Source organism: Scatophagus argus, chromosome 6, assembly GCF_020382885.2.
Source record: "Scatophagus argus isolate fScaArg1 chromosome 6, fScaArg1.pri, whole genome shotgun sequence".
Taxonomy (NCBI): Eukaryota; Metazoa; Chordata; class Actinopteri; family Scatophagidae; genus Scatophagus; species Scatophagus argus.
Window position 1 is genome coordinate 22,061,185 of NC_058498.1, and position 25,382 is coordinate 22,086,566.

At 40.1% G+C, this 25,382-nt stretch overlaps 2 protein-coding genes across 2 annotated transcripts in view; one reads left to right on the top strand and one right to left on the bottom strand.

The window, feature by feature from the left end:
• Positions 1–25,382, bottom strand: part of LOC124060757 — a 193,125-nt gene that overhangs the window by 8,357 nt on the left and 159,386 nt on the right. The window lies entirely within an intron of this gene.
• Positions 14,085–25,310, top strand: lmo4b (LIM domain only 4b). The gene is made up of 5 exons (XM_046392046.1): positions 14,085–14,566; positions 16,189–16,429; positions 20,978–21,074; positions 21,928–22,083; positions 24,258–25,310. The coding sequence occupies exons 2-5, from the start codon at positions 16,194–16,196 to the stop codon at positions 24,264–24,266; spliced, it is 498 nt and encodes a 165-aa protein (XP_046248002.1). The 5' UTR covers positions 14,085–14,566; positions 16,189–16,193; the 3' UTR covers positions 24,267–25,310.

Sequence of the window (25,382 nt, forward strand, 5' to 3'; positions counted from 1 at the left end):
TATAAGACTTCACCACTCTATTGTTGAGCTTTGTAATTGGCTGTGTGTTCATGACAAAAGAGGCTCATAGAGGGACCCTGATGAGAAACTGCCTCAATCCAGTTCTTCTGTTTCTGGATGGGCTTAATTAGAATTGCTGCAAAGACCCTAAGGGCCAGAGAGAGGGCCTATTTCATTTTCCTGTTGTCTTTTGTCATCCTCACATCGTCTTCTCTAATTATTTCAGAGCCAAGAAAATCTGCTCAAAGGACTGGATAAGTGTCTGAAGAGGTCAGTCTACTAGATTACTCTGAAATGTATCATTATAAGAAATAAAGTTTTGGTAGAAAGGACACACATTCCAACAAGGTGCTGAAGAGATCTGTCATACATAATTATAGTGCTGTAGGGTTTAATCCATGGTATATCCCACAGTCCAACCAATAGAATTCACATATAGCCAAATATATTCATTATATAGATGATTCTCGTGGTTCCTGTAGTGTGAGTTGGATGATAAGACTGATATAAAATGATGCAGTAAATATGAAGCTACAGTTAGCAGCTGGCTAGCTTAGCTTATCACAAAGAGCACTGACATTGTCTTCTCTACGATGATGATAAGACACCAGGAAGTCTTCACAACTGCCCATAATAGGTCTGCACTTAAACAATAGTAAAATCACAATGTATTGTTTTTACAATATTGTACCTTTGAACATTGCAAGGCTAGTCTCTAGTTTCCTCATTTCCTACCTTTGTGCTAAGCTAAGCTAAGATAGCCAGCTGCTGACTGTAGTTTCATATTTATCATAACTGGACACTCAGCTAACCCTCTGCAAAAAAAATAAATAGGTGTTTTCCCCAAAATATCTGTTGCTATTCAGGGTTTAAATATATTTATTTCCTGAAGGTCAAACCCAAGCCAGTGAGAACTTTTGGTATCCCTTAGATAGGTTTTATCGCAAAACTAGATTTGTTGAATAGCCCTAACCAGCTATAACTGCTAACAAGTCAGGATGGATTCAAAACCAACTTGAGGATTTAAGAATAGTTTTTTGCAACCCACTCATTGTATTAACATGATGGGACTTGACATTACAGCACAGAGAGCTTTGTCTGAAACTGTATACACCCAAGGTGCAAAGAAGACAGACAGCAGTCAGCACAAATCCAGTCACATACGTGCTACATCTGCATACATGGAGTGAAAATGCATCCTGGCATAAATAGCCCCTGACTGTGCAATCTGGATCATGGCATTAATGAACACAGATCTAATGAAATGTGTGAAAGAGGCTGCAGTGCTATTACTGTACACAATATCACTGATTCAGTGAAATTGTTAGTTGGAGCAGTTAATCACTTGACATAAATAGCCTTAAGGGTAACAATTTACCTGCCGAATTTTACATGTAAAGTCAATCACATTCTTTCCTACTGAATGTACTGCCTGTACTGTAGTAAAAGCTGTTTAGTGGGGATGTTGCGCTGTATGAGGGTGATAGGAGTAATCAAGGAGGGGAGGGGGCTTCTCCATAGGAAGTTCCTGCAAACAGAGTGCACCCACTTTTTAAACCCCATTTGTCTTGTTAATGCTCCCCTCTGATTACCTGATTGCACTGGATGACTGTGGAGAAATCTGATTGCGTAAAATTATATAGAGCAAACTTTTGATTGGGGAGGGATCTGGCGAGCTTGCTGCCACCATTGACAGGCTTTGTGAAATTTGGCCTTGCTGATTTGAAATCAGCTAAGTGTCACGTCCCGTAATTGTAATCAGAACTTAATTTTTTATCCTTGTTCTCTTTCACAGCACAACTTTTCTCACGCAAACTTTTAAAGCTTGAACAATACAGCCGCTATGTTCTACATACAATAATGAAAAATACACTCATTCATTTCCGTGGTGATCTTTAACTGAGACACACTTTGTATCAACATGGGTCAAGGACAATGGAAACTCATTATGTTCTATCTTAAAGCAAAGTTCTATCTTAAACATAACAGATAATGGTTTCATAAGCTTCTTCTCCACTATTTAATCATATTGCTTTAACCAGTTTAGATGTCTATGGTCATTATATATGTGTGTATATATGATATATAATTAATACAGCTAATTCGCCTGTGTCTCACTGATTCAATCACCTTTGCAGTCCTCTCTCTCCTGTTTATCTCCCATTTGTCCTGTTTCAAGATTGAGGGTCCTTAATAAAAATTTATTACAAAAATTTTTAGCCATGACAGATTTCAACTTTATTCATCTATTTTTTTGCTCACAAGTCAAAGGGAGTTCAGAAAAAAATATTCAGTATGAGTGGTTGGTTGTCTGCAAAGCTAAATATTTTCCTTTATTAAATTAGAAATTCAAGGTAAATTAAAGGTAGGTTGATTTTCTATGAAATGTAATGTTGGTGACATTTCAATGATTGGAGCACAATCATAGGCAATCGGAAATCCATTCTTCACAACATTGCATACTCTTCATTAATTAACTTCCTATTGATCGCTGACCTTGCCACTTCAACTTATTTCCATTTCACGCGTGAGCTTACAATTCGGTTAATTGTGTTCTGGTAAAAGACACTGCATGAGTAAGACAAAGCGGTGACTGCAGGTGGAAATGAATTTAATGTCATTACATTCTTTTAGGTAGTCCCATCTTCAATTTGGAGATTTCAAATCTTGTTTTCATTAAAAATGCCAATAAGTTCATCCTGTTGATAATGGATTTTTCAGACATTTAAAGTGCAGGCTTTAGACTTCAGCTCAAGGACTCAGCCAATAGCATGTTCAAGAGGGTGGAGGATGTTATGAATTCTTTGCAGGGCTGACACTGTTTTGTTTCTACTCGTGATCAGAGCTCCATTTTCAAGATAAAATGTTGAATCCCACAAAACCAGAAAAATCTGATCTGATAATTTCAGGTAATATACACATGTCCAGCATGCTTTAATCTTATTACTTAAAACACACTGACATCAACTCAATAAAATCGCAGACATATTTATGGAGTAATTAAAAACCAAAACAAAAAGGAAAATTATAAGCTATGACGCTGTGTGATAAAAGAAAATGATTAAACAGTAACCAGTATGGGACGCTTCTCCTTCCTCATAACAACATCATAATGATGGGGTCTTAAAAGGGATCTTAAGAGCCCTTAAACTTATTACAACACACACACACACACACAGTTGTGTTTCCATCACTTTTGGGGACGTCACATAGACTTAAATTCATTTCCTGGAGGCGTAAAGCAACCTTAATATTTAAGGATTTACGTGGTGGGGACTTGCATTTTGTCCCCATAAATCACAATGTCATTGTGTTTACAGATTTTAGTCCCCACAACTACAGGAATATGCATACACACACACACACACAAAACAAAGCTTTTAAATCTATGAAACCTGATTTTTGATACAATTTATTATGCTATGTTTTTTTTTCAGCATTAGCCATTACAAATGTTTAGTACAAACAAATCTCTAGCCTTTGATTTTCAAATTGAGCTGTCAGTTGAAGATAATATATTCTGTCATTGTTAAAAGCTTATTTAAAGACACTGAACGCCACAGAGACAAACATAATATGCTAACTCTGTCACAAATAATTGGCTGCTGAACCATGAACATTACATAGTCAGAGAGTTGAATCTTAGGATCGCAATGATTCAAACAAACTTTCCGTTATCACCAGTAACCACATACTGTATATACTAACTAAAATCACATTTAGTCTTTCCTTTTTGTATAGTCAGATATAATCTCAATGTGTTTTTAAGTGCACTGTTAATATTTTTTATTATTAAGAGAATTGTCACAAATGTTCTGTTTCATCTCAGGCTACAGGTGGGGCATATCTGCGATTGACAGCAGCTGGCAGGCTGCCAATGTGCCAGTGTTACACTGTAGGGAATGAGGAAGAAAGTGAAGAAGCTGTAGTCTACCTGTTATGGGCAGACAGCAAGTTGTTATTGAAGAGTAAAGACAACACCAGCATCTCAATGGTCTGAAGTGACATTCACAGCTATGTTTACATGCTGTTTAATGTGCTGCAGCTGAGCAGCTAATCTTGCTATCTAGTGTCAAAATTGACATTAGACGTGTACTTTTCTTCTGTAAATGTTTGTCTGGCTGCTAATTCAATAAGCTGACAAACAAGATATGTGTTCTTTAGCAGGAAAGCTAATGACCATCTGCCCTGCCTATTTTTTTATTTTTTGACATTTTGACTTTTGATCAAAATTAGGTCTTCAACTATGCATATAGAACCCTTATTTTGATTTAAACATAAAAACTGAACCTTAGTCTTGAAAGAAAATAAAAGACTAATCAATAAAATATTAGTATCACATTTATAGCACATTTCAAAATAAGGGCCACTTGTCGATGGTTTGTAGAAGTACTTGGAATGTGAAAAAGGTAATAAAGCTGCTTGTTTCGAGTCCTAAATTACACAATGGATACTGTGATAGCATATACAATTTCCTGTATTTAGGATGGAGTTAGTTCAGGCTTTCACAAAGCCATAACCTTGGAGCCTTTAATCTGGGTTTGTTCACACCTTAAAGTCAAACATCAAGTCCACTGCAGTGCAGTGTTAGGTATTCTGTAGCAGGACAAAAACTGCTTGTTTTGTCCATTGTGCCTTTCCAGGTCTTTATGTTAGTTGTGAGTGTCCTAGTGACAGCTATACTGCACAGAGGAAACACCATTATAAACTCAACAGCTCCTCAACATTTTGGATCATCTCCATGCAGCATTCTTTTTGGCTTCTGAGCCTCCAGCCACCTGCACTAGTTGTAATAAAACTGTCACAAATGAATGAAAGTCTGGAGGAGGGGGTGGGGGGTTAGCACAGATGTCCAAATAAAGTGTGAATGATTCATTTTGCCAAGATTAGTGGCATTCTCCAGCAGAAACTTTCCCATGGCAAAGGAACTCTGCTGCTTTCATTACTGCCCTGTGGATTGTCATCATAAATTGATTTTCTCTCCGTAAGACAAATTAAATTGCATATGAAACACAACAGAAAGAACAAGAAAGTGTCTGTTTCTCAATTTTCTACCACAGCTCCCATTCCCTCCCTTCTCTTTGTTGTCCCCTTTTTGTCAATTTCCCATGTCTCTCACATCTAAGTGATCCAGAGTGTTCAAACTTAAATTAAGATCTCTGGCAAGATAAACAGTTAAAACCAGTTCCCATAGTTACAGCTCACACAGCGTGGTGATTGCATTATAATCCGACAGCAATCAACTCTAAATGAAACAGGGATGATAAGGGTGCTATTTTCTGTGTGTGTGTGCGCGTGTGCGTGCATGCGTGCGTGCATGCGTGCTTGAATGTAGCTTATTTCTTTCCTTTGTTCGACTTAGATTTTTATTACCTTCCAATCAGGTCAGCTCCACAGCAGAGGCTCTTTGGACAACATGGCCATGATGTGGACGGAATGTGATTAAGAAACTACAACAAGGCCTCAGTGAAGGGCCTTCTACTTTTGTGGAAAATTCAGTGTCCCCTGATAACTCAGAAAATGCTTCAATTGGTACTAAGTATGAAAGGGAGTTTGCCCTTCAAATTTAAGCAATGTCTCATCCTCCAATCCATTTGCTCAGAAAATGAAAAACATATCCCCATGACATCAGTCTGGACCTGCTAACATTACTGTCTCACAAAGACACAATAACTAGATTTCCAAAAATGTAATGTAATTTGCCTTCCTTATTGAATCTTATGAAACTAATGAAAAGATGTAAGTTTATTACATTTCTGCAGTGTGCTTAGTCCTTGGTAGTAAGTGTGCATAACATTTGAATTAAAATAACAGTTTTGCCAGAGAGGACAAGTTAATGGTACAAGATGCTTAAAATTATAAAATTAGAATACTGAAAAGTATTTCAAGGAAAATTGGCGTCCACGAGTCAAACCACAAGAACAAAGAGCAATAAATGGATAAGCGTAAAAACAAAACTCACATATTTACTTTGTTGACACACCAGCAAATCTACCCACATCTGAGACAGCACGACTGGAAGCCCTTTCATATTTTGCTTATAAAACAGCTAAAATAAATAGAAGGCCATATGCTAAGCTAATTAAATAAGTAACTGGGCGTAGTGGTGTGTTCGAAACAACTCAACTTGAGCACATTAGTGAGAAAATTTAACTCCACCTGAATCACTTTAGATGATGCTGTTGTAATAGTTGTCAAACAGTTGCTGTCACAAGAACTTTCAGCAGTTTAGTGCAGTGTTTCAGCATTTTATAAAGCTCTCAGACTCAAGGATCTATCATATTTTGATATTTCATTATTTCACCAATGCATCCTCTTGTTTTTTGATTCTTCTTTTAGACGGGGGGCTGTTTTCATCCAGTAATATACCAAAAAGGGTACCAAAATTGCACTTTGCTGCCTGATCTACATAAACTAATCTCCATGTGTGTCTCTCTATCCACCTTGGTATAAACAGCATGAATGAAGCCCTAAAAATACTAACAAGATGGCTTTTTGCTTGAAGAATGTTACACTGCTACTGTACTAAAGCACATACCAACAACTCCTCCAAAGTAAATGAATGATGAAATAAATCTACCAAAGTTAAGGTTTGGTTCGGTTTAGGAAAACAGTGTAGTTTGGGTTAAAGTAACCCCCTAAGTTACAGTCAGGGGGTTAGGGAGAAGTTACGGGACAATTGTTGTCATAATTTTAAAAAAGCCAGTGTTAACTGTTAAAGTAAACAGTTCTGTCATCTTAAATTCATATACTTTATTTCATATGCCCATCCAAACTGACTTATTCCCAGTAAGCTTGTGCTACAACAAGACAGAACACAGGCATCATTGAAAGCAAAGAAAAGTTCATTTTTAAAAAAAATAAAAAATAAATATGGGTCATAATATTTTTGATCACAGAGAAGGCTTTTTTCAAGAGAGGTGTTATTGAAAATCCGGAGCAATAAACTGCTGAAATTGTTTTGAAATGTCCACGCATACTGGAGGGTCAGAAGCCACCTTATTTGTCCTTGGCCTCTAGTCTTCACAAAATCCTGAGGCTCAATCAGTTCTCGAACCACCACAGTTACTCAGTACCATAAGTTTTCCAAGGCCTTGACACTAAAGAGACAAGCCTTCCTGTTCATTCTTAAATGTCTGAGACTTGGAGTCTCTGTGGGAAGAATGCCACTCATCTGAGATGTCCGCAGGTTGTCAGAGCATGAGGGAGAGGAGCAAGGGTAAGGCGAACCCCAAGGCAGCCCCAAGACAAACAAGAGAGACATCTGTGCGTGGAAGTCATCATCAGTCATCCTAAAGAAATTATCCCCTCTACCAAGAGCCACTGCTCAACAAAGAGCTGCAATGCTCAGACCACAGCCTCCTCACAAAAAGACAAAACCTTCTTTCATTATTGACTTGTTTTAATCTGCATTAAAGGGAGCAGATATCACTGCTTCTTAGGACTTCTTTCATTTGAAGTTTTAGATGAATCAATAAAAGATGGGCCAGGTAGATTTTGCCTTTTTGAAAGAAAGATGAGCATATTCTGAGAAGGTACAATAATACCATTCTGAAATATGCAGCCTAGTTTAAACAAAGCAACAACATAATCTCTCACACTGTACTGTATTGTGTAAGAGCAACTATATGCAGTACAGAGCATGGAGCTGTAAATAAAAAAGGGAAAGAGCAGTCATTCAGTAAAGTGGGGTTAGAGCCAAATGAAATATGCTCCCAATTATGGCAATGGGTGTAAGGAGCTAATAAAGTGAATGTCCCTACAAGACACTGAACCCTAATGGATCTCAACTAATTTGCTTTGACTGATGAATTTCCCAGTCAAGTTGTGTGGGGTTGAATAATTATGAAATTTATCACAAGACACTGAGACTCATTAAGGATTCACGACATTTCATTAAAGCAATGTTGTCAGAGGCAGCACATGGTGTTCTGTTTGTGTTTGTACGTGTGCACATGCAGAGAGTCTGAAATAGTGTGTAGAAGCAATTATCCAACGATTAAAGCACTTAAAGGAAAGGCTGTTTTTGCTTCTCTGTCATTTGGTTTCTGAATTCCATCAGTCCACATCTCTCACTGTGTATTGCTCAGATGTTTTCTGGCTGTGCTGTGCACATTCATTACTGTCAAGGGCTTCTCGTGTGTTTGAAAATGTTCACCCTGATTGTCAAAAACCTACAAAATCCATGACATTTATATGAAAATATCATGACAGACTTGACAGGTTCATTATATAGCTTTACAGGAAAAGTTTGCATTTGAAGTCCAAATCCTATACAAACATGGTCATACAGCAAAGTTATTTTGTGGGAACAAAGGTCCCTTTTCTTATAGATTGCTATCAAATGAGAAAAGCTTTGTGGAACTAAATTCACATTTTCTGTGAGATTGACAACCAGTGAAAATGCCACCAAGAAACTGTTATAGACAGTAACCATGATCCCCTCCATTGATGGGAAGTTGACTTAATTTGTTATTAACCCAAAATTCTGTAAAGCCTTTCAGTTCAGTCCCATTTTTCCAGTGGACAGCTCAAAAACCAGCTCCAAATGCAGCATACTGTATCTTGTTCCACACTACAGTGACTTGTTATGTAAAGACATATGGGAAAAATATACCATAAAGATATTTGTTTGATCTGCTGTAACACTGAAAAATGAAACTACAAGCAGGCAGTTAACATAGTAGAACATTTCTAAAAGAAATGGTTCTGAAAGTAAAGGTTCAACATTTTGGGAAACAGATGTATTTTCTTTCTTTTTGTGGTAAGTATTCAGATGGGACATGGTTCATCTAGTTTATTATAAAGACTGGAGGCAGCCTGTTGGTCATGCAGAAATAGGATGAAAACACTGACATAAATTTTAAATTGACATAGAGATTTTAGAGCAAACAATTACATATTTACACATCCTACACAGCACAGAACAACATCAGCATTCAATTGAACTCATGTCTATGTCCACCTAATGAGCTTAAGTCTAATATTCACTGTCATTTAGCTCTATTTTATCGTAACCCAGAGTCTGTGGAAAAATGGTTGGCTCTTTAGCTGCTAATGCTCTACTATGTTTACCAGGTAGTCGCTAATTTTTCCTGCCATTTGGTATTGGGCAGGTAGTTTGAAGTATGCTGGAATGAGAGCATGGTTCGTACTGACCATCAAACTTGTTTCCAGTCAGGGTTGTCCTTTGTCATCAGTTCTGTTCACAATCTTTATGGACAGAATTGACAGACAGGTGGCAGAGGGTGTCAGGTTTGGTGGCCTGAGGATCCATCTCTGCTTTTTGCAGATGATGTGGTCCTATTGGCGTCATCGAGCAGTGTCCTCCAGTTCACACTGGGACAGTTTGCATCTGTGTGTGAAGCGGCTGGGATGAAGATCAGCACCTCTTAATCCAAGGCCATGGTTCTCAGCTGGAAAAGGGTGGATTGCCCACTATAGGTCAGAGAAGAGTTGCTGCCCCAAGTGAAGGAGTTTAAGTATCTTGGGGTCTTGCTCATGAGTGAGGGTAAAATGGAACAGGAGAGTGACAGGTGGATCGGAGCAGCATCTGCTGTGATGCGGATGTGGTACTGGTCTGTTGTGGTGAAGAGAGAGTTGAGTAGAAAGGCGAAGCTCTCAATTTACCAGTCAGTCCACATTCCAACCCTCACCTACGGTCACGAGCTGTGGGTATGGACTGAAAGAACAATACCGCAGATACAAGTGGCCATAATGAGTTTCCTCCACAGGGTGGTCGGGCTCAGCCTTAGAGATAGGGTGAGGACATCCGGGAGGGTCTCAGAGTAGAGTCACTGCTCCTTCGCATAGAGAGAAGCCAGTTGAGGTGGTTTGGGCACCTGGTTAGGATGCCTCCTGGACATCTCCCTGGAGAGTTGTTTCAGGCATCTCCATTCAGGAGGAGACCCCAGGGCAGACCCAGGACACGTTGGAAGGATTATGGTATCCCCATGAGCTGGTGGAAGTGGTTGGGAAGAGTACAGTCTGAGCTTCCCTCCTGAGGCTGCTGCCCCCGCAAACCGGATTCGGATAAGCAGAGGGTGATGAGATGAAACGAGTTTGCAGTTGATTTAACATAGATATTTTGATGGTGTTGTTTAAAAACAGTTGCCTACTGTGGCAAACTGCGCCAATGAGAATGGTGAGACTGAGGCAAACCAGTTAAGTTGCAAGCCAAAACAATGAGCTGATACTAAAAGATGCTAAAATGCTCTGTAGAGCTGAGTGGAACTTTGGTAGCCTATCAGGACACAAACAGTTATGTCTGTGTCCATCACTACGGTGGACAATTTTAACATTACGCTTACTCACTTACTTAATTCATCCAATTTAATATAGAAAAATATTTTATAGCTGTTATAAGTTTTTGTTGTCACATTGAGCAGACCTAGCTAGGTTTCCCTGTGTTTCTAGTCTTTATGCTAAAATACAGTATGATAGAGATGTCATGACTTCAGCTCCATTTAATGCACAGATATGAACTTAATATCAATCTTCTTATTTTAATCTCTGGAAGAAAGCAAATAAATGTACCAGTATGTCCAATACAGGGAACCACATAGATTGTCAGACAGCTGTACTTGTTCTGATGCATTTACAGAGATGTTGCACTGGCTGCAGCTGGTAAAATCAAGGACTACGAGCACAGACTTTGAGGTAAATAGAAATCAACAAACAATTCAATAAATTCCCACTGTATATCATAGGGTTTATTTAAGCTTACTTGTTCTCTGTTTAATTTCAAGCAATAAATGAACAAGATCAATACCAAAAAATAAATGAGGCATTTTTTGAGAGGGGAATATTGAGCAAAACCCTTCTGGCTGTTTCAGTGTTTCGTGACCCAAGTCAAGCTGGAACCACATGGGAAAATGGAAGGAGTACAGAGAACATACCACAAGACAAAACAGCACAGCCATGAACTCAGATTGAAGGGTTTGATTACACTAATTAAGTCATTGTGAATGTGCCTGTTTTCATGCCATTTTGACACATTGCATGACTGTAGTCTCCCCAAACCATGAACCTCATAGCATCCAAGAAACTTTTGTTTCTTTTTTTCTTTTGTCTGTTAATTTTTTGTTATCGAATTTACTGCCAGACTTTAATATAAAAACTGTCATAATTTAAGTTGTCTGAATGCTGAGGAATGATTGAGCAAATTGTTTGATGTTTTGAATTATCCAGAGTTAGGTAGAAATTGATACCATTGTCATGTCTGCAGAGCAATTGTGAAGATCTACTGCCACCAGATGGCTAGCTTAGCTTAGCAATTAAGGTTGGAAAACATTAGAAAAAAGTTAGCAAAATGCAGCTACCAGCACCTCTAAAGCTCTGGAGGGCCAAGAAATAACACTGTACATAATCTGCATAATCATAATCATCACAATCATAAACCCTTAAAATGTTCAATTTTTTTTTACTTTGGCTTTTGTATGGATTAAACAAACAAGATAATCATCAATACCAGAGAGAGCTAGGTCAACTTTGTTTCTGTTTCCTTGTTTCCTGTCAGCTGTTAATGCTAAGCCAGGCTAATAAAGTCCTGACTCCAGTTAACAACTCACAGGTATGAAATTGATATCAAACCAGATTCCACCTTCTCTCTTTCTCTGTGTTCACTTTGTATGCTAATCTATGCTAACTGGTGGTTGGGTTTAGCTTCATATTTAAGTAACAGAAGAGTGGTATCAATCTTCTCATCTAGCTGTAGACTAGAAAGCGAATAGGTAGGTTTTCAAAAATGTTGAAATATTCCTAATGTGTTTTTAGGTGAGTTGCCAGTTACTTAGAAGATTTCATTTGGAGATCTTTCTGCCGAGTCTGCCATCCTCCGTTCAGTCACTCTCTATCTGTAGATAATCTGTATTCTAATCTTCCCCCATCAGTTGGCTCAGCTAAGTGAATATCATTCTCTCGAAAAGACAGCGTGCACACACAGACACACACGCACACACACAGTAAAGCAAGTATGACGCTGTATCACAAAGACAGGGCAAGGCCACACATTACTGTGGTAAACAAACCAATATGATCTTAAAAAATGAGTGTGAGAGAAAGTTATGGAGATCTGCATATTGTTTAGTCAGAGGATTGCCTGTGGTGTGTAAACTTGCAGACTGAAATGGACCTCTTTATGGTTCACTCTCATGTTAATAGAATATAAGAGAGTGAATCCCAATCTGAAGTTAACCACTGTGTTGAATGTGGCACTCTGCTTTTTCCCACAGGACAAGCAACTTCATTATGAAGCACCATAGTCTCCTTTTCATCTTGGTGAGATCACCCCTGTGGGGAGTATCAACACTGTGAGCCACATCTGACGGTCCCTTGTTCCTGTTTAAACATTAAAATAGTGTTCCGCCATATTGTTGTGTGTCAGTGTGTTTTTTTTTAATCTGGTCTGCTTCATAATGCAGCTGCCAGGAAACTGAAATAGGACTGGAAGATCTCAGTGGAGAAAAAAGATGATCAATTTCTGAGGGAACCCCCTCCCCATATCCAAACCCTCTCCCCCTTAAAGCTCCCTGACCCCCCCCCCAAACACACACACCAAATCCCACCACAAACACACACACACACACACTTCAACTAGCCATAATTATTTTGCAAAAGAGCTTCACAAAAAGAACACGCAGAGTAATTTCTCTTGCCCAGTTATGAAAAGCTCATTAAAATAGGCCCGGAACAAACAAAGCTTTTCCTGTGAGGCCCCTTTTCAAATTCATTTCATAATTTCCCACTGTTTTAATCATTTATATCAATTAATCATTCCTTGGTGGAAAAGATATTCTTTGCCATCTTCTGTGGTTTTTTGTTCTAGTGAGTGAGAAGCTTGATGAGAGTGTCAAGAGAACGTGGCTCAAACCAAGGTGGAGTAGCATTGGCTTTGCCAAAGGGAAATCAGCTTGATGCAGCACAATCTCTTTGGAGCTGCAAGAATAATTACACAATTAAAGTCAAGAAAAAGATCATCTTTATACATCTGATGTCTTTCTAATGAAGCCAGGGGCATCTTATAATGAAGCTGTTTTGTCATGTAAAACCACTCAACCCAGTGAATCTCAAACAACTTTTCTCTAAGGCAACTTTCCTCCAATAGGAACACTTTTTAAGTCTTAACAACACATCACTTGTTTGTTGCAGAACAGTTTTGGACTGCTACACTGCAGCACTTCGGCTTTTATTTTGGTATAAGCTGAATACAGAAGAGGAGGAGTTTCCTTCTCTTTCAACATCATGTCAGAAAACATGTCAACACCACATTATTTTTATTAAAAGGTGTTGCAATCACTTTCAATTTATCGTGTCTTTGAAGTCTCACATGATGGCGAAAAAGTAAACCTGTAAGACTGAATGAATTAAAGGATTTCAGCCAAATCGAGGTCATGCAGATTACCCTTAATAGGTGTTGAAATCAATGACCTAAGGCTTAATGAGGTTGTAAACGACAGCAGGCCTTGCTGCGATTATCTTCAGTGACAGACGATGGCGCCACTTCGCAGCTATTAGGCCATGATATTTCCCAGAGGTTGGAGTCACCCTCGGTAAACTAAGTAGTTATTGAATGTCAACTAATTAAACTCAGACGTGAGATGAATGCAGTTCACTGGATGTTGCCATGCCGCTAGTACGAAAAAAAAACTAGTCTGTTCCTATATGAAAATACTCAAAAAGGAGACCCACCTGTTTTATGATGTTTATATTACAGCAAATCACGCCCTTTGTGATTATTATCACAAGATTAGAGTGGGTAATAAATCATACAATTTATTGTTGAAAGTAGGCTAATTAAACTGGATACACACTTCGAATAAACTCATTACAAACGTTTTGATGTTTTGAAACCTCGTCCCTGCAAAATGTTTGTAAGAGTGTATACATTTGACACTCTTCTCTTCGCTGTTTCTGTCGCACCTCTGTGGTTCATCTATCCACTCCTCCGTTTCCATCCGTCTATGCGTGTCCAAGTTAATCTGACCTCCCTCTGATTGGCTGGATTTGTTATTCCTCTTAAATGGACTGCAACATGATTGGCTGCGACGGCACCTTCGTCACACGCTTAAAGGGGGTTTTTACTGGAGGTTTCTTCCTGTCAGCGACACATGTAGAACAAGCAGCTAACGGGATCCAGAGAGCAGACCGGAGGACAGTCAGTATCCCCTCTGCCAGCCTCGTTATTTCTTTTCCGTTTCTTTTGCCAGAACCCTTCTCGCTCAGAGGAAATTACGGCATGCGTAGACTCGTATTCACTTCTTGCAATGGACTCCTTTTGTTCCAGCGAAAAAAATAGCACTAAAGCAGCAACAGTAAAACGGGAACCGTCCAGTGGAAATACTATCTGATAACTCCATTTGCTCGGTCCTCCGCTTGTTGCCAGTCAATATCTCAAGCTCAAGTCGTCACTGAGGTTCGCTGTCGCGCGGAGCTGGAGGCCGACCGCGCGCGATAGTGTGTCCGCATTTTACCTGCACTTTTTGGGACTGTTGTAGCCTACGTGTTTACCTACCAACGCGTCAAGTCATTAACTTTACAGCCATTACCCTTAAAAGAGACAAACGAGGTGGGTGTTTGCTGATATTATAGCTATGTTGTATGGTGACTCGTTAAAATGTCTGTTTTATTTATTCTAATTGTGGGCAGGTTACACTATGAACTAGCCCCGTCGCTTGTAATTGTGTCTCTCTGGTATGTCTTTCTTTTAAGAACGCTAGCGGTGATATATGATAGTCTGTGTTATTCTTGCGACATTTTCCCCCTCCTTCTTATCCCCTACTAATGCATTTATCCCGCAATAACAACATCGTGATGTTACATTTGTTTCATTTTCCATTAAAAAGCATCAGTCACCGGACAGGACCTTTTAGCACATGGCTGACTGATATGGTTTTATCACCCCCTCCCTCTATTTCCATGACTTGGTCTCTGCGCCCAAATTGCCTGCCCGTGTAATTACTTGAGTTAGCCCATTTAAGTTAAAAGCCGCCCCCCTCCTCTTCCCCTTCCCCTCCTGTCCCCTCCATCCCTCAGCGGAAAAAAAAGAAACTCCTCTCTGAATGAAACTTGACGATGGTCCGTCTTGTTTATCTAGGGAGTCACTTTCAGGTCGGCCTTTTGATTCATCTCCTTTTAGATTTAATCAGCACTAAGGTACGCTGTGGTTTGTCCCTAAGAGCCATCGCTAATGGGCTTACTGAATGCTTTTCTGTGTGTACTCCACACCACCTCCACCACCCTACGCCCCAACTCTAATTAGCCTACCTGCCTTTCAACAAAGATTTGGCTTTATCCACGAAGTCTGCCTGACCAAATTGGAGAGGATTACATTTGAAAGAACCCACGTTAATTTTGTGGGTGAAAATGCCTGCAGTGCATTAGATTAGGACACTTAGTATCATTACAGCAGGTATGTGGTATATCATGTCCTGTTAAAGTACTGTTAAATGTTGGGTTTTAGTTCAAGAAAGAACATATTCATCGCTCAGGTCAAAGGCCAAGCAAGCACCAAGTGTTGGTAAACACAGAGCCAAGAAACCAAACTGTTTCACATGTCAGTTTGAAGTCATTTCTGTTTCAGCCTTTTCATACAGTATTCCTTTGTGTTTTGCAGTAGTCACCACCTTCCATCTATTCAAACTGCAATAGAGTGAGGAACTGTGTGGTGAAGTATTGTGCTATTTAGAATTTCTTAGGACAGCTCAACAAAAGCCCATGCTGCATAATAGTTCGCTTGGCTCCCGGTGTTATCAGCTAACAGACATTCATCATGAGAGATCCAATGAAGCAACAGCATGGGGATGAGACAGAGATCAAGGGCAGATTAGTTCACTAAATGACTCGTGGCTCTCTTGTAACAGAACAGGACACAGAACTGTTCCTTTTATGAGACCAGCTATTATGCTTTGGTACGAGTTGCAGTCTGCAGCTGCTTCAAGACCACAGTGATGCAACAAGATTTTCAAGGAGCTGGAATTTTAAATAGGGTAATTCATAAATTCACTTTTGGGGTGTGATATACATTATTTCAAGACTGTGCTGTATTGGGATCCAAGCCCCGTGACCTTGGCCTGGTCCTGACGCGACTGCATACAAAACCGTACATGCATGGTAAAAGTATGAACAAGAACGTTCTGGGTGTGACAACCAACGGACTGTTAGCTTCGACTCTTCTGTGTGTGTTTGTAGGGACAATGGTGAATCCAGGAGGCAGCAGCCAGCCACCAGCGGTGGGCACGGGTTCTCTGTCCTGGAAGCGGTGTGCAGGCTGCGGGGGCAAAATTGCAGACCGCTTCCTCCTTTACACCATGGACAGCTATTGGCACAGCCGATGCCTCAAGTGCTCCTGCTGCCAGGCCCAGCTGGGTGAAATCGGCACATCATGCTACACAAAAAGCGGCATGATCCTCTGCAGAAACGATTACATCAGGTGAGACTTTGTGACGCATGCTGTTATTTAGAATAATAATAATAGAGTACTAATTTTCAGGTGCTTGTCATTGATCGTTATTACCACAGGTTATGTGAAGTAATGGCTCTTCTCTTGTTACAGTAAGTTAGGTAATTCATTTCACATCTTACACGAATTTTTAAAGAAAACAAAGAAAATTGTGTTTCTCAGAAACCAGATAACTTTAAAAAGTCCTGGAATATATTAAGAGAGGATAATAAATCAAGTTAGAAACAGACAAAAACGGGCCTTTGAAACTGAATTAACGGAGATCTTTGCTGGTCATGCAATGATCAGTAAGATTGGATGTATTTCTGCGGAACATGTGTCTCAAATTGTACTAACATCATCAGCGTTCATTAAAGTCTCCTGGTTGAAGCCTCCCCCGTCTACCCTGAAGGAGGTCAAACACGCTGGCATGTTGACAGAGCACAAAGCAGAAGAGTTTTCCTGCAGGCCATCTGCATGTCGGTCCTGTTTGTTGTTCATGGTCAACTGAAGGACAGAAAATTTGTCTTGTAAGATTTATGTCTGCTCTGCATGACACGTGTACAGTGTTTGTGTTGGGCACAGATTATAATTTCTTTTTTTTGTTGTTTTTCTTATATAACAGAAAAGTACAATTTAATTAGCAAATAGAGCCTTTTTAAATATTCTAGTAGGTGTGCCAGACACCCAAGCAGAGCTTATTGATGACACTCTCACTCTGCTACTGCAGAGCAGTCTGACGTGACGGCACAAGGTGCAGTTTACTGAAAGTTCAAATAACTTTCTTGAATCACCCTTGAGCACGAGAACCGTGCTGACTTTTCATCTGTTTTGACTATTATTTTCTAACACATTTGATTGCTTTCATATTCAAGACATTTTTTCCAGTTGAATGTTTCTGTTTTTGGAAGTTTAAATACAAGCGAACGATTGTATCTAAGTTTGGATACAGTACATTTCTTTTGCGTTAATAATCTAAAAAAAATGGACCTGCACTACAGTCAATGTCAACATGCAACACTGCTATTAAATCTGCACGCATAATTTAGAATCTAAAATGTGCCTATGCGCTCTCACACCCACCTCATGAAAAAGATGAGGAAGTCAATGGGGTACTTCATTCATGATGGGACTATAACATAATTAAAATTGGAAGGGGAGGAAAATGTGGATAAACCTTTCCACTTGTAATGAAGAGCATGCTTGGTGGAAGAGCTAAAACGCATATTATGGAACCGTGAGATCTCTGTAGAGATAAAGATAGGAGCAGGGAAAAAAAACATCTGACAGTGAGTCTACACAATTAAATGCTTTAATTATAGTCCCCCTCCATTTCCTTTAGTCCTGATGGGTTTTATCTAATGAGATCTGGTCCCTGGCTTGTATCAGCTCCCAATGACGTGTCCGAAATGAATGAGAGCCACACTGCAAACAAAACATTTAATTAACCAAATTGGCTTTTGAGAGAGAGCAAGAGAGAAAGACAGATAGAGAAGGGGGATTATTGCGAAGGCCATTTGCTGTTGTTTTTTTTTTTTCTTCTCATCTTAAAGGGGCAGCCTCACTTTTGTAATAAACTGCTGAACTGCCCATACGACATAGATTTTAAGCTCCAAACTTGTATTAATACAGCTCATATGAAAAGGCATCACATCACAGCTATTGTGGGTGTATGTCTGGCCTGGGATGATACTCATCTCCCGTCAGTCAAGTAGGAATATTCACAGACATCATTGGACAAGCGCCATCCTTGTTTTTCATGCACCACTGCCACTCCAAAAGCTTTAATGTCAAACTTTAAGCCAAAGTTGCATTTGCTGTGGGGATCATGTTGTTTTAAGCTGGAGGTGATATTATTTTTGTGGGCTGCTAGTAGAGGGAGAATTAATTTACTTGTGGCTGCTGGATTCAGGGAGAATGCTGTCCCCTTAATTGAATAAGCCTAGGTAATTAAATGGCACTTTTCCAATAGAACGTGTGAGGTAAATCTAATGGTTGGTTATTTAATATCACTTTGAAGTCTGCCCACTCAAGCACTATGACAGCACAAGAGAATGTGAACTATTAGGCCAGGAAAAAACTGGGATCTCAGAAATTAATTAAATCGCATGCAATTTAGGGGAAACGTTTATCTTGATTTGTCATAACAGAATTAATTCAAGGCCTTCAATTCACTTGGGGCCAGATCTGTTACTCTGAATTAACCAAGTGTAATTTGGCTGATCCCCCACCGCCACCACCACCACCACCCACCCTCCACCCTTACACACACACCTCCCCATCCCCCTCTTCCCAAAACACACGCACGAACACAACACAGATCCATGTGCGCCCTCCCTCATCCTCACAATCTCCCCACCCCACCCCGTCCCTGGCCCCTCCACCCTTTTTCTCTAATGCAGCTCTTGCCATTATGCAAAGCCCCGCTTCAGTATCAATATGGCCTAGTGCTTTTAAGGTGCTTTGGCTGCTGATGTAGAGAAGCATTTTTAATGGACTGTGTTGCAGAAATCATTGTTGTGGGGTAATTTTACCCTACTCAAAGGCCTTGGTGAATGAGGTCTGCATTTACCAGACAGCCCAGCAGCAAGCCATGCTATATTTCACCTGGCAGTCATTGCTGAAATGAAATCCAATAGTCGTTGCCTGTATAGGCAACAGACAGCTCCAAATGTGTTTTTCTCTTTGTTATTTAATTTAATCAGACACGTTGGTCGTAGCAAAGTCAGATCCGTGGGGGAAGAAAACAGATGAATCAAGATAAAACCATCCTACAGAAACATGGCACAGATTTTGTTAGGAGGAAAGAAGCTGAAACCAGATGTGTCACTGCAATTAAAGAGTCCCTTGGCCTTAATTATACTGACCTGGGGTGTCTACTTCACCTCAGCGCTGTAGGTCTCTGGCAGAGGAGGCCATTAGTGCCCAAGTTCACACTGATATAGCAACTTAATTGAGCACCTAAAGGCTTTGACTCCTTAAATCAAACACTATCAAGAGCTATCCCCTGGTAAAATAATTAACCTAGTGGAGTTCCACACTGTGGTGAAATATAAAAGGCTCTGGTGAAAACGTCCTGTTGTCTTTGTTTCGGCACCTCTCAAACGCATTGACACTCCTGGAGGAATAAATTCGACGCGAACATGATGATGCCTTCTAATTTTGAGCAAAGTTTTTGATATGCAGAAATGTCTTTGTGAGAGAAGTTTAGTCTTGCTTTTGCACACACAGCAGGAACATAAGAGTCTTAAAGCAGGGCCTATATGTTCATTTCCACTACCATGTTTGTCCCAGTGAAAGCAGAGAATTGGCAGTGTTGTGACGACAGTCTCCAGTTAATTAGTTTCTGAAATGGAGTTTTGATGGAGCCTTTCCAAATGATGCCAAGACAAAATTTGCTTCTGCCTAGGCTGTCTTATTGAAAGCCATTTCTGTGTCCCTTTGCAAAGAGCTCTGGCTTGTTTGTTCGTCAATATATCTAACAACTGCTTGGGTTATGGTTGGGATGCTAGAAGCATTTATTCCCTCGCTCCGTCTCAGCGTGAATTTGTTAAATCCTTTTTGTAAAATAGTCATCAAGAATGTCTGAGCAGAACAAAAATGTATTTCTTACAACATTCTTTTTTTCTTTCCTCTTTCTAAATTTTAAGCCAAACAGCTTTATCTGATGCACACACACCAATGTTAACCACTCCCCCCTATCCCTTTCTCCTTCCATCCCTCTCTCCCCTCCTCTCCGGAGCATGTCAGATGCCGTGGTCTTATTTGATTGCTTAGGAAAAGTGCAGTGATAGAGCAAACACCCGGTGAGATATGATGACAAATGGGTCCAGATCCCAGTAAATTACTTTCTGCTCAAATCGAAATTTCATTCAGTTTGCTGCTCACCGAGATGAAGTAATCTAAATTGTGGACTCAGAAGGAAGATAGAAGGGAAGCTGGAGCAAGCATTTCATTATCAAGAGGCAGAGAGAGAGAGAGAGAGAGAGAGAGAAGGTTAGGGACGAAAGAGATGAGCAGAAGCAAATCTAAAGTGTTGACACCATGATTGAAAAGGTTAACCCATGCACATTATATATCAACCCGAGTAGCTACGGGTTTCTAATGGAAACACGGCACTGACAGAGCATTCACAGGAGTCCTAATGGCAAAAGCACTATGTCTCCGCCTGGATGTACAATCAAATCCTCTTAGGTGCTGATTGCTTATGTTCCAGGTTATTATTAGGTTGCAAAAAAATGTGCACCAAAAGTAATATGCGTTTTCAGTGCTAGAGTGCTGGGGGATTCATTTTTCTGTCAATATCGTGATGATTTTCTGTTTCTCTCCTCTTTTTCTCCTCTTGTATGTTTTCCCTTCAAGTTAGAAATGGAGCTGGGGAATAGTGACGTTAGCGTTGAATGTAGTTCTCAGTCAGTCAGACACTCAGCAGACAAAAAGTGTGGATGTTACAGTGCATTACACTAAGATAAATCTATGCAGATTCATACAGAGGTTTCAATAGTAACGACTGCCCTTCTCCCTCTTCCCGTCTCTCAGATTATTTGGAAACAGTGGAGCTTGCAGCGCTTGTGGTCAGTCCATTCCAGCCAGTGAACTGGTGATGAGGGCACAGGGCAACGTGTACCATCTCAAGGTAAACTCGAGTTTCCTCTATGGAGCACTGTCGGGATAAAGTAAGAATGCAGCGCACGCTTTCTAAGGGCATAGTCTTTGTGATTAACAGTATGTTTTGTTTTCCAATTCCTACTTAGCATGTGTATATCTGTTGATTTGGGTGGCAAGCTGCTGCATTCAGCAGCCCTTCCTGGGATAAATAAAGTTGTACTTGCATAGTATCACAATCAAAGTGCTGTCATCAAAGTAGCTGTAGACTGGCTCCAGTGCGGCGGCCTGTTGTCTGTAGTCACCATTCTGTGTTCTCACTCCATGTCCCACCCACAAGGCTATCTGATTGGTTACACATCACGGGTAATAACCTATCAACACTGAATAATCTGAATCAGCAAAGTAATTGATAGGTTTGACACCAAGATTTTTATTTTTACTGCAAATGTTTATTGAATGTATATCAAATATTACTTATTGGTCTCAGTATCATTAAAGCCCTGAAAAAATCCACATTATTTGATCCCTACATGAAGACATTATCGATGTCGTATGTGATAGTAAATTATATGTGTTGGATATTTTTGTTGGACAAACAAGACATTTGATCATTTTCTGACCGGTTATAGACCTAACCATTCAACTGTCAGTCAATAAAAGGCCTAAATTGCTGTTAATTAGCTGTAGCAGTATTTTCCTCTTTAAACTGCCCCTGACACCTGCACACACACAGTTGTGCAGGTGTGTGTGTATATGTCTGCATTGACAAGCCTGTGTGTTTGCTCCAAGGTGTTATTACATAATAGATTTGCGTGCTGCCTTGTGTTCCTCGGGCCTGTTTGCGATCACTTTTGTCTCTGCCCCCCCCCCCCCACACACAGTGTTTCACATGTTCCACCTGCCGGAACCGACTCGTCCCCGGGGATCGGTTCCACTACATCAACGGCAGCCTGTTCTGCGAACACGACAGACCCACAGCACTCATCAACGGCCATTTGAGTTCACTGCAGACGAACCCACTACTGTCCGATCAGAAGGTAAGACCACCAGCCGCCCTTCTCTCTGCATCAGTGAAACATGATGGGGAGGGCTCTCTGATGGTGGAGAGTGCTTAGCTCTCTCTGGAATCATTTAAGTGACATAAGGCTGATAACTTCAAAGTAAAGTACAAGTCAGTAAAACTTGTCATCAGTCAGTTGGAGTCATTAGCAGGAAAAGAAAAACATCTGTAATTTTCACACCAACATTTTTCACTCTGTTTATATTGATGTCGTCGATTCAGCATCACTGCAGGGCATGCAGTGGATATTAAATCTTACAGAGCAGAGATAAATTTTATTTTTAGACAGCCAATGGATTTTTCCATCATTCTTGTTGGAGGACACAGAAAATCTGTATTAACCGTCAGCAGAAAACATGTGAAAATGATTTTGTTTTTGTATCACTGTCCTCACACTCGGTTTGTTATGAGCACATACATATTTGACTCATCTTGAATTTATTTGCTGTCCCGAGCCAGACTTCCAATTCTGCCGAAAAATGAGGCTTGCTGCCATTAATACGGAGAGCTTAAAACAGCTTTTGAGTGCTGTATCAACAAGACTGGGATCACCTGGGCTAAGTTATCACTCCAAGGCCAAAAATATGTATCCAGGGCCCGAGGTTGAACACAGACAGCAAGCTCCAGCAGCCAGTATATCATGAAAGCTGTCATCATGGCTTTCTCTGATTTGATCTTGATGCCTCCAGTGAAAGCAAAACAGAAGGCCTAATCATATACGAAGGATAACTTCATTCTTCAGGATAGCTTCATTCTCTCCGTAGGAGATATCATCATTTTTGCCCCACAACAAGGAGCTTTATTGATACCTTGTCTGCACACACAGCACACAGAGAGATATGGGAGGTGTTTGGACTGTGTCTGACTCTGACTGAAAGAGGAATTATATTGTTGGGAGCATGCATTTCACCTTGAGTGGTTTTGTGAGTAGAGGAGTGGTAGAACTCCATTAAGCCCCCCCTCTCACCCCCCTCCCCTCCACGTCACAGGCCTTTTAAGGGCTTGTCACTTCTACAAATCAGCTCTTAGAGCTCTTAGAGCTCCTCACATTTAAATTGAAAGCCGTTGCATTATCTAGCTTAATTTTAAATGTCTGTTTAAGTCCTTACTCCCACCCTCAATGTCTCTTACAGCATGGCTGGTGTAGTAAATATGAGGCCTCATTGTTTATTTATGCGCTAACATCAATTGTAGTGAAAACTGCTGAATTATTGATGCTAAAATGCAATCTGAATATTGGCCCTGGCGCTTTAATTATAGCAGAGAGAATTATTAAATAAACAGAGACACATCCCTCAGTGGCAACAGTCTCAGGATGCTTTTGTTATCTCCACGAGTGAAATAAGGAGAATTATCCTGCTGCTGAAGCACTTCATCACACAAACATTCTCATTTCTTTTGCTCAAACAGAATTTGGTCGGCCGCAAATAGCACAGACGTTCAGAAGGATAAGAGCTTTCAAAATCAATATACCTCATGTATCCTCAACAGCACAACACAGGGAGAATAAAGAAACACAGAAAGGATGAATCAGTCAGTGCCTGAGCAGAAACACTGGGTTATATGCTGACCATTGTTTTGGTTATGCGCGATTTTGCCATGACATAATTGGTGTTGTCCGTTCATGGCACAAAACATTTGATGCTCAGTTATTAAGCTTTCTTCCCAGCTTCTTCCCAAAGTCTTTGTTCAAAACAAACAAATTACCTCTCTCATACGGAGCTGCTTTGACCCAGGGGAGTGAGACCCTCCCAGCGTCAGTCACTTTAATTAGCCCCCAAGTAGGAGTTTGCAATTGCTAATAGACTGAAGCCCTCCTAGTGATTTGGGGGATGAAGGGAAAAGTAAATCACCCTTAGAATCATAAAGGAAAAAAACATTTTTCTGTTTCACAGGACTGAACACCTCCTGCAGTTATGTTGGAGCATGGTTCTAATTATACCAAAGAGAATCACTTCATGGATGCACTTTTAAGTTAATGCAAAGTAAATGGGACACCAGATGGTTTTCAAAGCCTGGCTGATCAATAAATTAAACACTGGAGCTGCTGGAAGGTTGATTTATCAGGGTGAAACATTTATGGCATTTTGTAAACTAATAATGGCAGCCCAGATTTTTAAAATGCTTTATCTTTCATCTCTCACTATTCAGGTGTGTTAGGCAGGAGCCACGCAGGAAGCAGGATGTGTGCCTTCATTTTAGCCCTTACTCATTGTCACCTGAGACCGCGTGGATCAGCAGCCCCCCACCCCCACCCCCAGCCTTTTAGCTGTGCTCCCAGGCCCTCTACCCGAAAGGAATCCTCGACCCATCTTACCAGTAACTTGACATTTTTTCCTGCAACTCATGCCCAACTCTCAGCCTTCAACCTTGGCTTTCCCCCAAATATGGGTGGATTCTTGCACTTAACGCACCTGAATCGGGACGCTGAGGACTTCGTGACCTTGGAATTAAAAAAAAAAAAAAGGAGACGGATGAGAATCCAAGGGGACTCCCAGGATAGAGAAAATTAAATAACATTCAAGAGGATGTACTGACTGAAGTGAGGGAAAGAGAAAAAGACTAATGAGGTTAAAGAGATGCAGACTTTTCAAATCTGCATATTTGTTTAAAGACATTTGGGGGGAAAACTGGGACCTTTTCATTTTTCCTCTTTCTTTTCTGTCCTCAATTCCCAACAACATGGTGTTTCCACTTTTCCACTTTATATATTTTAAGTGTTGTCAAAGGGGAATATGTTGCTTTTGCTTCTTTTGTTTTTTTTTCTTCAGTGATATATACACACACGCACACATATATATGTATATATATGTGTGTATGTATGTGTGTGTGTGTGTGTGTGTGTGTATATATATATATATATATATATATGTGAAGGGGATTTCAAAACTGTGGATTTTTGTGGAAAACAAATCATGAACACTTTCTTGGTGTATTTGTAAATCTACCATGTATGTACAGTATGCATGTAAATGTCGTTGTCCAGGTGTGGCTACAGTACATCTGACCCTCAGCTCCAGTCCTCCCTCCTCCCCTCCAACCCTGAAACCATGGAAAACAGAAGAAATTTGCTCATAGTCAGTAATGTAGAGACCATCACCAACATATAAATGCTGAATGAAAGAGAAATTTATTTGTGATATTTTCCGAGACATTTGCTCCAGTATGGTGTATTTAATTAATAAAAATATTGAAGATTTAAAAGCCTCCTTAAATTTATTGTAAAGATTCAGAATCTGCCCTTAGGGTGTTGATTTGCTAAACAAAAATATGTTG

Coding starts and splice junctions, on each gene's coding strand:
- lmo4b (XM_046392046.1), top strand. CDS start 16,194: ATGGTGAATCCAGGAGGCAGCAGCCAGCCACCAGCGGTGGGCACGGGT. Junction 16,430..20,977: donor TGCAGAAACGATTACATCAG/GTGAGACTTTGT, acceptor CCCGTCTCTCAG/ATTATTTGGAAACAGTGGAG. Junction 21,075..21,927: donor GCAACGTGTACCATCTCAAG/GTAAACTCGAGT, acceptor CCCCACACACAG/TGTTTCACATGTTCCACCTG.